Source organism: Pollachius pollachius (genome assembly GCF_949987615.1).
Source record: "Pollachius pollachius genome assembly, chromosome: 7".
Classification (NCBI taxonomy): Eukaryota; Metazoa; Chordata; class Actinopteri; order Gadiformes; family Gadidae; genus Pollachius; species Pollachius pollachius.
In genome coordinates, this window is record NC_136940.1 from 2,240,969 (window position 1) to 2,253,468 (window position 12,500).

Sequence of the window (12,500 nt, forward strand, 5' to 3'; positions counted from 1 at the left end):
TGAGCACTGCGCCAAAATAAAAGCGCGCCGACCCGGAGACTCCGATTACAGGAATGTGTTTTGGTTTGTTTCCAGCAAACGTCGGACAGGACGTTCCCCGACATCGTGAGGATCGCCATCAGCAAGACGGGCGTGGCCATCATCCACCCCAAGACCAAGGTGCGGACCGCCACAATAAGAGTACCCCATGACCACAGGTCCTCGTCCAATGAGAAGAGAGGATCGACTTTAGTCATCCAACTGGGGAATTTAAAAAAAGAAAGTTAATAAATGAGAAGGAAAGCCTATTCATAAAATAACAAACTATTCTATGCATTCAAGAGGGAGGGACGGAGTTTGATGTTAGACCCTTTATATATTGATTAAAAGCAATACCTGGTTAAAATACTTAATAATAACAATAATATGAAAAAGCATAACTCCAACCTGTCCTTCAAAACCTTTATGTGTCTTAACTGTAAGTCACCTCCTGACTTAATGAAGACATGTCCCTGATTAGCACGGTGGTGAGGAGAGCATCACCCAGTAGCTGTGAACCTGTGTTAACCTGTGTTAACCTGTGTTAACCTGTGTTAACGTGTGTGAACCTGTGTGTGTGTGTGTTAACCTGTGTTAAGGTGTGTTAACCTGTGTGTGTGTTAACCTGTGTTAACCTGTGTTAACCTGTGTGAACCTGTGTTAACGTGTGTGAACCTGTGTGTGTGTGTGATAACCTGTGTGTGTGTTAACCTGTGTGTGTGTGTGTGTGTGTGTGTGTGTGTGTGTGTGTGTGTGTGTGTTAACCTGTGTGTGTGTGTGTGTGTGTGTTAACCTGTGTGTGTGTGTGTGTTAACCTGTGTGTGTGTTAACCTGTGTGTGTGTGTGTGTGTTAACCTGTGTGTGTTAACCTGTGTGTGTGTTAACCTGTCTTAACCTGTGTGTGTTAACCTGTGTGTGTGTGTGTGTGTGTGTGTTAACCTGTGTTAACCTGTGTTAACATGTGTGAACCTGTGTGTGTGTGTTAACCTGTGTTAAGGTGTGTGAACCTGTGTGTGTGTGTGTGTGTGTGTGTGTTAACCTGTGTTAAGGTGTGTTAACCTGTGTGTGTGTTGTGGATTTAGGAGGTCTTGGCCACGCACGCCTTCAACCGCATCGCCAGCTGGTGCAGTGGCAGCACCTACTTCCACATGACGCTGGGCAGCCTGGTGCAGGGCAGCAAGTTCCTCTGTGAGACCTCCCTGGTGAGTCCCCCGCTGGTCCTCATACCGCCTCCCTGTCCCCCCTCTGGTCCTCATACCGCCTCCCTGTCCCCCCTCTGGTCCTCATACCGCCTCCCTGTCCCCCCGCTGGTCCTCATACCGCCTCCCTGTCCCCCCGCTGGTCCTCATACCGCCTCCCTGTCCCCCCGCTGGTCCTCATACCGCCTCCCTGTCCCCCCTCTGGTCCTCAGACCGCCTTCCTGTCCCCCCTCTGGTCCTCATACCGCCTTCCTGTCCCCCCTCTGGTCCTCAGACCGCCTTCCTGTCCCCCCTCTGGTCCTCATACCGCCTCCCTGTCCCCCGCTGGTCCTCATACCGCCTCCCTGTCCCCCGCTGGTCCTCATACCGCCTCCCTGTCCCCCGCTGGTCCTCATACCGCCTCCCTGTCCCCCCTCTGGTCCTCATACCGCCTCCCTGTCCCCCCTCTGGTCCTCATACCGCCTCCCTGTCCCCCCGCTGGTCCTCATACCGCCTCCCTGTCCCCCCTCTGGTCCTCAGACCGCCTTCCTGTTCCCCCGCTGGTCCTCATACCGCCTCCCTGTCCCCCCTCTGGTCCTCAGACCGCCTTCCTGTTCCCCCGCTGGTCCTCATACTGCCTTCCTGTTCCCCCGCTGGTCCTCATACCGGGCCCCCAGATCCAGATAGAGGGGCCGGGGTTAAGGGTAGGGCCCCCAGCTCCTCCAGATAGAGGGGTTCAGGTAGAAAAGATGAGTCCGTTGTTCCCAGACTGGGAATGTGGGGAATTTAACGGTAGATGTGTTTAGAACCTGTTAAGGTGTTGAGGAAGTCAGTGTTTCTGTTCACCGTCCTCACACTGAGCCGAGGGTGCCTTGGTAAGGTGCTTCCTGGCTCTCGTTTAAGTCTGTTTCTGTTTAATATCCGTCCTGGCGGATGTTTGAGGAGGTGTAAGGTGTGAGTCTGTCTGATTTTAGTTTCTGTCAAAGTGCTCTGAGAAGGAAGCATTTCTGTTACATTCTGTTCAGTTGAAGTCGTTACTTCCGTACGTCTGTCCGTTTAGAGTCAGGACAGACGGGCCCTCTTTAACTTCTTATGCCAGCTACTAATATTAACGACTACTAACAACGACCACACATTAAAGCATGGACCAGAAAACCACTGGAAGGTTTCTGATTTGTTTGTACACTGGAAAGTAGCTCTTCTGAAAGTAACCTGTGGGTACTGTGAGTCATTCCTCTTGCGGGTGGTTCCTGTCCGCCCGGGGGGGGGGGGAATTCTAGGTAAGTCTGCTGATGAGTTCAGGTTTCCACTGAGATGCGGACAGACGTTTGCTTTGAGACCTCCGACCTGGAAGCCCCGGTCACTGACCCACTCTCCGGTCCGTTGTGCTCCCATGACAGGGCTACAAGATGGACGACCTCATCGGCTCCTACGTCAACATGTATCTGAGGGAGCAGAAGGCGGGGCAGAGACAGCAGCGCTTCAACATGTGAACCCCGAGTTCACTTCCTGATTCCGTAGCCAATCAACGAGCCCGACCGTCACTCCATGTCTGAGCTGTATGTTGACACTTTGAAATGAGACACAAACCGAGATTAGGATTCTTCTTCTTTAAGTTAAATTGTTTTGCTTTTAAATTAAACTCATTTAAAAAAAGAGATGAAAGATGTTCACAGTGATATTAATATAGTGATGTTTTTAATGGTTGTTGTCTTTAAACTAAGGGCGCCTTTTACAAGGAATTAAATCTTTTAAGACATTTGGACTTTTCATGTTAAACTTTATTTTTTGTTAAATTTTAAGTTTATTATTGTGACGCTTGCACAAGAAAACAGATCTATTGTCCGGGGAATCATCTTTGTGGCTGAAATTGACCAATAAAACCCATCTTCCCAGAGAGAAGGCTGTCTGTGTGTCCTGTGTGACTGCAAGTCTGTCTCTCTGTCTGTCCTTTGCGGGAAGTCCATCAAAGTGTCTGCTCACAAGGGCCACTCGTCTTTATGACAACCCCTCGTCTTCTCTGGGCTGCAGTGTTCTGGCCCAAGGGCACAAGTCAGCAACAGAGTTGTGACAGAAGAAAGAGAAAGAGAGAACGGGGGGGTCCTCGGGGTAACACTGGTGGTGATGGTCTGAGCCTCTGCCATCATAGGCTCCCCATTCACTCGTCTCCCCAACAACACTCGGCCGCAGCGTCTTCATGTTGTGGTGGGGGACAGAGAAAGGCCCGGAGTGTCCCCCAGACACAGCTGTGGGCCCCCGACTATGAAAGAAATATGATGGGCCCCCGGGCCGGTGGGGGCCGCTTCCCACATCTGTCTCGGGGCTGTGTGGCTGATTATTCTGGGCATTCCGTTAGAGGATCGCCCCGGGAGGTGAGGGCCCCACAAGGGCCTCTGTCCCCACCCCCCCTCCTCCTCCCTGCACCTCCTGCTCCCTCCTCCTCCTCCTCCTCCCTATCCTGTCCTCCTTTGGGCTCCCGGTGGGGGGGGCATGGCGGGCCCCCTAACGGAGGCTCCGGTCTACAAAGGATCATCGCTCGGAGCGGAGCCATAAACCGCTCTATTAATGACACTCCCTCGCCTATCTGACGATGGTGGGGGCTGTTTCATGCTAAAGGCATTTGCAGTGAACCCCCTCCTCCCTTTCCCCCTCTCGGTTGCCATGGAGTCATACGCGGCGGCTGAATGCGACCCAGAATTGCCACTCTATCTTCCTGCCGCCGGGGCGCTGAGCCTGTTCTGACTCGCTCTATTGTTGGGCGCTCAACAAGTGGTCCTGTGAGGAGGGGGGGTCAGGGGTCAAGCGACGGGCTCTCATTGGGGCTCTCTTTCTGTTATCAAATTTGTCGGGGAACAAAAAGAGCTACAGTTCTCCGAGGCAGAACATCTTGAGCGCTCAGAAGGACCGCATTCCTGCCTGAGAGTCTGCAGCAGCCCGGCGCGGTTCCAGACTCCAGCTCTCCGCACAGCCGCCGAGCGAGGGATTAATTCACCGCGCGGCGTCAACAACAACAGACGCCTCTCCCGCTGCCCTGCGTCGAGGGCTACCACAAGCTGAAGGGCTCTCCTGAGGTGAGCTTTAACTGCTTTTAAAGAAGTTTGGGAGGAAAAAAAAGTTTTTAAAGTTTTAAAGATTTTTAACTCAAAATGGTTATTTGTCATGGAAGGGTTTTTCCAGTCTTTCTACCTCAAAGCGTGGTGTTGTATTAGAATACGTTGATGCAAAGTAAGTACTTAAGGAAGAAAAATACTGGTTAAATTTTTTTACTTTTAGTTAGTATAAAAAGAGGAGTAAGGAGTCATCAATTGTTCCAACATTTGGCAACTGAGTTTGACAAGTAAGGAATCAACTGGTTATATATACTGAGTATTATATATAAAGTTAATCTGATCATGAGGATTTGATGTCTCACAGAACATGTGAACTTTGACTACATCTAATAAACCCCCATTACCCACAATGCCGTTCTCGGGTAACCCCCCTCCCACAGCATCATGCCGCCCCCTGCAGCTGCTTCTGACCGGACCACAATCGGCCGCTTTAGGTCCAGATCTGTGAACTGACTAATTTGGGCGGATTGACTTTGGTCTTTGTCCCTGCGGAGAGCCACCCTGTGTGAGCGGCTCCGCTGGGCTGCCCTTCAGAGGGATGAGTGTGTTCTGAGCGGCTACCGCTCGGGGATTAAGCCCCAGGGAACGCTGGCTCGGTCCGTTCCCATTGGAGAAGTCTGCACCCTGTCTGGGATCCCTAGAGGGGCAGGGGGGGGAGGCGGGAGGAGGAGAGAGAGAAGGAGGAAAGGAGAGGAGGAGAGAGAGGGGAGGAGAGAAGGAGGAGAGGAGAGAGGGAGGAAAGGAGAGGAGAGAGGGGAGGAGAGGGGAGGAGAGAGGGAGGAAGGAGAGGAGGAGAGAGGGGAGGAGAGAGAGGGAGGAAGGAGAGGAGGAGAGAGAGGGAGGAAGGAGAGGAGAGAGAGAGGGAGGAAAGGAGAGGAGGAGAGAGGGAGGAAAGGAGAGGAGGAGAGAGAGAGGGAGGAAAGGAGAGGAGAGAGGGAGGAAGGAGAGGAGGAGAGAGGGAGGAAAGGAGGGGAGGAGAGAGGGAGGAGAAGGAGAGGAGGAGAGGGGAGGAGAGAGAGGGAGGGAGGAGAGAGAGAGGGAGGAAAGGAGAGGAGAGAGAGAGGGAGGAAAGGAGAGGAGGAGAGAGGGAGGAAAGGAGAGGAGGAGAGAGGGAGGAAAGGAGAGGAGGAGAGAGGGAGGAAAGGAGAGGAGGAGAGAGGGAGGAAAGGAGAGGAGAGAGGGAGGAAGGAGAGGAGGAGAGAGAGAGAGAGGGAGGAAAGGAGGGGAGGAGAGAGGGAGGAGAAGGAGAGGAGGAGAGAGGGGAGGAGAGAGGGAGGAGAAGGAGAGGAGGAGAGAGGGGAGGAGAGAGGGAGGAGAGAGAGGGGAGGAGAGAGGGAGGAGAAGGAGAGGAGGAGAGAGGGAGGAGGATGAGAGAGGAGTCTGTTCTGGAGGGGAGGGAGCAGGGAGGAGAAGAGAGGGAGGGAGCAGGATGGAGGAGAGGAGGAGTATTTTCTAGAGGGACAGGAGGAGGTGAGATGAGGAGAAAACAGAAGCAGAGAGGAAACGGGGGGAGGAGGAGAGATGAGGTTCCATAAGGAGGAAAAAGATGAGAGCGAGGAGGAGAATTGGGAAAGAGGAGAAGACGAGAGGAGAAAAGCAGCGGTAGCTGATGCGGAGGAGGAGAGGAGGAGGGACAGGAGGAGAGAGAGGCTGAGGAGGAGAGAGGTTGTGGGGGACTGGTTGAGAAACGCCCTTGGATCACAATCCCACAGCTCTGTATCTCCCCCCGCCCCCACACACACCCCCCTAGTGTGAGAAAGAGAATCATGCATAAAATGGAGGGAAATCCTAACAATAGGACTCAGTGTTCCGGCAGCAGCGTCGTTAAGGGGCGGGGCCATCAGAGGGCAACAAACCGTTGGCCCGCTTCATATTTACACTAAAGAGGATCAGGGCAGTGGAGCAGTGCGGGTTTGACTCCCTGCCACAGCCCTTGAGCAGCACGCTCCCCAAGCCCAACCACTCCATCCGATCTGATCCCCTGATCATCCCTATGGAGCAAACGGCAAATTGCTGAATTTATATAGCTACTGTATTTTCTAACCAGTGGCCACTCAAAGCGCTTTACAATATCGCCAAACATTCAACCATTCAAACTCACGTTCACACCCCGACGGCGGTGTCGGCCCCGCAGGGCGACAGCCAGCTCGTCAGGAGAAGTCAGGGTGAGGCGTCTCGCTCAGGGACACCTCGACACGGAGCTAGGAGGAGCCGGGGATCCAACTAGCAACCTTCAGGTTACCAGCCAACCCGCTCTACCTCCTGAGCCACATGCCGCCACAATCTTATTGACGAATGATAGACATTACTACCGTACGTACTGACGCCACTATTGTTCTTTGATTTCCCCAGTGGCGACCATGGACTCCACCACCACCCTGTCGGTCCCCTTCCTGCCGACCAACCAATCAGAGGTCTGCGTGGGGGCGGACGCCACGCTGGAGAACACGCTGTTCGGCGTCTTCTACATCCTGGTGTTCTTCCTGGCGCTGAACGGCAACGCGCTGGCGCTCTGGATCTTCTCCCACCAGCGCGGCGCCGCCTCCCCGGCCAACGTCTTCATGCTGCACCTGGCGGTGGCCGACCTCTGCTACGTCTTCATCCTGCCGCTGCGGGCCGCCTACCACCTGACCGGCGGCCACTGGCCCTTCGGCGAAGTGCCGTGCCGCGTGGCGGGCTTCCTGTTCTACGTCAACATGTACGCCAGCCTGTACTTCCTGGCGTGCGTGGCGGGCGACCGCTACCTGGCCGTGGTGCACGCCGTGCGCTCGCTGAAGGCGCGGCGTGCCCGCTCCGCCCACATCGCCAGCCTGCTGCTGTGGGTGATGGTCACGGTCAGCATGGCGCCGCTGCTGCTGTCGCGGCAGACGGCCGAGGTGGACGGCGTCACCGTGTGCAGGCAGCTGTACCGGGAGAAGGCGTCCCGCCGGGCGCTGGTGTCGCTGGGCGTGGCCTTCACGCCGCCCTTCCTGTTCACGCTCACCTGCTACCTGCTGATCATCCGCTCGCTGCGGCGCGGCTCGCGGCTGGACCCGGCCCTGAAGACCAAGGCGCTGCGAACCATCGGCCTGGTGATGCTGATCTACGTGCTGTGCTTCCTGCCGTACCACATCAGCCGCGCCACCTTCATCCTGGGCTACGCCCACCCGGACGTGGGCTGTGCCGCGCGCCGCGGGCTGAGCCTGGCCAACCGCCTCACTTCCTCGCTCACCTGCCTGAACGCCGCCCTGGACCCCCTGGTGTACCTGTTCGGCGCCGAGAAGTTCCGCGGGACGGTGCGCCGGATGTTCTGCCGCGAGGAGGCGGGCGTCTCCGCGGCGACCAGCGGCGAGTTGAAGGGGACGCACGAGAGCTCGCTCAGCGCCAAGTCCGAGTTCTGAACGGGTTTCCGAACTCTTGACGACACTTCAGAGTTCGGTGTTGAAGCGTTTGAGTGGCGTTGAGAACTCTTTGTGTGCTTTACGAATTCTGAGTTCCGAAATAGAGTTTGTGAAACTTGTTTCGAACTCTTTGTATACCTTTTTCATTTCTTTATAAACTTTGGCGTTTTTTCTATCAAACCGTGGTACATAAACGGCTGATCTTGAGCGCGCTACGCTGCATTGTATCGGTACGTAGGCGTCTTGTGTTCGTCGTAGACGACGGGCTAAATTGGTTACAAAGGCTAATTTAGAAACTTGAATGGCTCATGATAATACTGTTGTATTTGTATTTTTTTTTATACTGGAAATGTTTCAGCTCAGTGGTGACCACTAGCACTTATTGATTATATCGATGTTGATAATTATTAATTGTTGATTTATTATTAACAACAAACCAAAAGATAAATGACTGGAGATGTAATTAGAGTGTACATATAGGTCGACAGTTTATTTCTTATTTTTATTTTTTGTACTTATTTACTCCCAATATTCCTACTTATTACTCTGTACAATTAAACACACACACACACACTGGGTGAGATGAGTCATCTCAATCAGTGTTACGTCGTCATCATTCTGAATAATTTCTTAGAAACTGACACCTTGCTGGTGCAACATTAACACTCATTTGATCAAATCCTCTCCTTTCTTCACCAGCGGTGTGTGAAACTTCAATAACTAATCTATCCAGGTTCAGCTTCTATGTAAATATAAGTCTACAAATGTCTCATCAAGTCATTCACGTTTCATATCGCTGAGCTAGAATTACATCATTTCAATATCCTACCACCATAAAAGGTCCCACCAAATTAAAATCAAGCCAAAGTTTTCTATATTACGACGCTTAAAACTTTGCTAAATGGAAATATTAATCATCCATTTTACGATTACTTGAAGTTGTACATTTGAACTGTATCAATTATTGCTGAGTAACTGCCAGGAAAACAGCTGTATTTTGTGGTACGAATTCTAACCAATATCTCTTGTGATACTTATTTCATAAATATCTCTCGTACCAATAAAAGAACTTTGGTCGCTAATTAAAATGTGTCGTTATTGTTCAGGTAAAAAATGCAAATGTTTCTCTCGTTATTTCAGTCCGTTTCTGGAAATACAACAGCCTCCCCTTTCTGCCACTTCCTCTCCACTGCAGTGAAAGGACCTCGGTGTAGAGGAATCGAGTGTGAGAATCACGATGACGTGGGCGCTCGCTTTCTGCTCTCAGCTTTCTGCTCTGGGTTCTCGGCTACTAGGAGTGGTCTCTAGTCATTCCCCAGTCATCGTATGTTTGCATCACAGTGAGATCAACACTCTATATGTATTTGATATTTATAAAACAGTGGTGTGTCCGGTACCATGGTGGACTAATCCACTATGGTCCTTTCCAGGGGGGTCTGGGCTGTTATGGTCCACCCAAGACCCCCTGTAAACACACCCCTTGGTAGGAGACTTTTTGACTCTCGAAACTTTTAACTCTTAAAACTTTAAAATGTGTCTCTTGTCAGTATTGTACTCTGAGTTTATTAAGCCATTTCTACTTGTAAAACGTACATAAACAAGCCTTTAACTTTGTCCGAGTACCAGTGTCAGTAAAGTGAGAGTGACAGTGATCATAAGGACCAGGACTCCTGCCGGCTCTCCCTCCGCGTCATGTGACCCAACTTGTGGTCTGGTGAGGTCGCGTTTTTGCTTCTTTACTTATTTGAGCAAGACTTCCTGTCCGGGCCTCAGATCACAAACCACTCTGAAGCAGAACTTCCTGCCTCTAAGTAAACCTCATCGTGTTCCCCCTGTTACTTATTACACCAGCTACTAATATTAACTACCGCTAACAACGACGACGCACTAAAGCAGAGGCACGGTTTAGAACCAGTGGAAGGTTTCCCTCGTTTAGACACTGCAAAGTTACTTTCAAACTGTTTTAAAGTAATTTCAAGATCTTCTGAGTCCTTCCTCTTGCAGGGGTCTCCTGTCCACCTGGGGGGGGGGGGTAGGATGAGGTGTGAACCCCAGGTGTGTCTGCTGATGAGTTCTGGGTTCAACGGAGATAAGCAGCAGCTGCCTCTGGCCACACATGGCCTTTAACTCACTTCCCCTTCTGTAAGTCAAGACCAAATTCCTCTTTTTTATCTGGCGGCCCGTTGAGAATTAAAGAATTAAAAGTACATTATCTGTGTATTAGTTCTGTGCCCAATACCACCTCTCTCTCTCTCTCTCCACCCCCCTCTCTCTCTCCCCTCTCTCTCTCTCTCTCCACCCCTCCTCTCTCTCTCCCCTCTCTCTCTCACTCTCCCTCTCTCCCCCCTCTCTCTCTCTCTCCCCCCCCCTCTCTCTCTCTCTCTCCCTCCCCTCTCTCTCCCCCCCTCTCTCCACCCCCTCTGTCTCTCACTCTCCCTCTCTCCCCCTCTCTCTCTCTCCCCCCCTCTCTCCCCCCCCCTCTCTCTCTCTCACCCCCCCCTCTCTCTCTCTCCCCCCCCCCTCTCTCTCTCCCCCCCCCCCCTCTCTCTCTCTCTCTCCCCCCCCCTCTCTCTCTCGCTCTCTCTCTCTCTCTCCCCCCCCCTCGCTCTCTCTGTGGCCCCTGAATGAGGAAGTGCTGTACGGCGGCGGCAGAGGCTCCTTCCTCTGACAGAGCGGCAGCTCCCCGACAGGAAACCGGCGTCGCACCAGCAACCTCGACACACAGCGGAGGCGGAGGAGGAGGAGAACAGCCCCGACACTCAGCGGAGGAGGAGGAGGAGGAGGAGGAGGAGGAAGACAGCCCCGACACCAGAGAGCACCACGCACGGCCAGCCTGCATGTAAAACAACCTGAGGCGGGCGAGAGAGAGGGCGAGAGAGTGAGGGAGCGTGTGAGTGTTTGTGTGTGATTGTGTGATTGCGTGTGAGTGTGAGTGTGTGAGTGTGTGCGTGGGGGAGGCAGGATGCCCCACTACCAGCCCTGGTACCACGGCACCATCACCCGGTCGCGGGCGGAGGTCCTGCTCTCCAAGGCGGGTCGCGACGGGAGCTTCATCCTGAGGGGCAGTGAGTCCATCCTGGGGGCCTACGCCCTCTGTGTGCTGTGAGTACAACCACCGCCGTGTGGGGGGGTGGGTGAGGGTGTGTGTGTGCTTCAGTGTGTGTGTCTGTGTGGCTGTGGGTGTGGGTGTCTGTGTTTGTGCTTTAGTGTGTGTGTGTGTGCTTTAGTTTGTGTGTGTGTGTATATCCGTGTTTTTGCTTTCATCTGTGTGTGTGTGTATGTCTGTTTGTGTGTGTGTATGTGTGTGTGTGTGTGTGTGTGTGTGTGCTTTAGAGTGTGTGTGAGCCTGCATGCATTGGTGTGTGTGAAAGACCATTGTGTGTGTGTGTGTGTGTGGGCGCTTAAGTTTGTGTGTATGTGTGTGTGTGTGTGTTTTGGAGGGGTCTTTCACTGAAATGTTAGTTCGACTTCGACTTCGAACTGTGGTTGTTGGATAGATTGACATCATGTTCCAGTTTGTCCTAGTTGTCAAAGTTTATGTACTGGTGATGTATATCTGTGATGTATGCGTGTATGTGTGACGTATATGTGTGTGTAAATGTGATGTCCGTATGCGTGTGTCTGTGTGTCTGTGTGTGATCAGCTGTATCTACAGTATTTGCATGGCAGGTCGTGGTCAGATCGCTGCAGGCTAGTTCCTACTGGGTTTGCATACGGCTGCATGATAACAGTCAAAGTGTCAGAGCGGTTCACTATCTGTTGGCCTCCTCATTGAGCGCCTGTCAAACATGATGAGCCAGCAGGGTTAGGGTTAGGAAACAAGAATGTCACATTTTACTATTCAGCACAACTATTAGATACCTCCGGTAGACTGTGTTTTAACAACACATGTCAGATAATGTTGTGTCCTTTAGCGGGTTTACCTTATGTGGACACACACATGTAAGGCTGCTTTAAAATTTGCATATGCCAACAAGCACATACACATGCATGTTGTGTGTGTCTGTTTTCTTATGTGTTCCAATGTGTTCCAAATGTGTGTGTGTGTGTGTGTGTGTGTGTGTGTGTGTGTGTGTGTGTGTGTGTGTGTGTGTGTGTGTGTGTGTGTGTGTGTGTGAACAGGTACCAGAACTGTGTGTACACATACAGAATCCTACCCAATGAGGAACGGCAGCTCTCAGTACAGGTGGGTTCTGTCTCCTTAACTCAATGATGACATCGTCTCTAGAACAGCCGGGTTCTAGACCCGCTGATGACATCGTCTCTAGAACAGCTGGGTTCTAAAGACGCTGATGACATCGTCTCTAGAACAGCTGGGTTCTAAACCCACTGAGGACATCGTCTCTAGAACAGCTGGGTTCAAAACCCGCTGATGACATCGTCTCTAGAACAGCTGGGTTCTAAACCCGCTGATGACATCGTCTCTAGAACAGCTGGGTTCTAAAGACGCTGATGACATCGTCTCTAGAACAGCTGGGTTCTAAACCCACTGAGGACATCGTCTCTAGAACAGCTGGGTTCAAAACCCGCTGATGACATCGTCTCTAGAACAGCTGGGTTCTAAACCCGCTGATGACATCGTCTCTAGAACAGCTGGGTTCTAAACCCGCTGATGACATCGTCTCTATAACAGCTGGGTTCTAAACCCGCTGAGGACATCGTCTCTAGAACAGCTGGGTTCTAAACCCGCTGATGACATTGTCTCTAGAACAGCTGGGTTCTAAACCCGCTGATGACATTGTCTCTAGAACAGCTGGGTTCTAAACCCGCTGAGGACATTGTCTCTAGAACACCTCCCACCTCAGATCTTGTTC

At 52.2% G+C, this 12,500-nt stretch overlaps 3 protein-coding genes across 4 annotated transcripts in view; all 3 read left to right on the plus strand.

Moving 5' to 3' along the window:
* Positions 1-2,689, plus strand: part of myo7ba (myosin VIIBa) — a gene marked incomplete at both ends in the record, with an annotated part of 33,550 nt that extends 30,861 nt beyond the window's left edge. The window contains 3 exons of the mRNA XM_079740346.1: positions 76-159; positions 1,101-1,220; positions 2,597-2,689. Of these exons, the coding sequence (XP_079596472.1) occupies positions 76-159; positions 1,101-1,220; positions 2,597-2,689 (297 nt within the window). The remainder of the gene's footprint in view (positions 1-75; positions 160-1,100; positions 1,221-2,596) is intronic.
* A 1,444-nt stretch (positions 2,690-4,133) lies between these two features.
* gpr17 (G protein-coupled receptor 17) lies at positions 4,134-7,837 on the plus strand. The gene is made up of 2 exons (XM_079740629.1): positions 4,134-4,267; positions 6,659-7,837. The coding sequence occupies exon 2, from the start codon at positions 6,667-6,669 to the stop codon at positions 7,684-7,686; it is 1,020 nt and encodes a 339-aa protein (XP_079596755.1). The 5' UTR covers positions 4,134-4,267; positions 6,659-6,666; the 3' UTR covers positions 7,687-7,837.
* A 2,601-nt stretch (positions 7,838-10,438) lies between these two features.
* inpp5d (inositol polyphosphate-5-phosphatase D) overlaps positions 10,439-12,500 on the plus strand; it is a 16,995-nt gene continuing 14,933 nt past the window's right edge. For both annotated transcript variants that reach the window (XM_079740360.1, XM_079740359.1), the window contains exons 1-2: positions 10,439-10,788; positions 11,809-11,872. In XM_079740360.1, coding sequence (XP_079596486.1) covers positions 10,649-10,788; positions 11,809-11,872 — 204 coding nt within the window. In that variant the 5' untranslated portion in view covers positions 10,439-10,648. The remainder of the gene's footprint in view (positions 10,789-11,808; positions 11,873-12,500) is intronic.

What these genes read in the sequence shown, in the direction of transcription:
- gpr17 (XM_079740629.1), top strand. Translation starts at nt 6,667, where the DNA reads ATGGACTCCACCACCACCCTGTCGGTCCCCTTCCTGCCGACCAACCAA.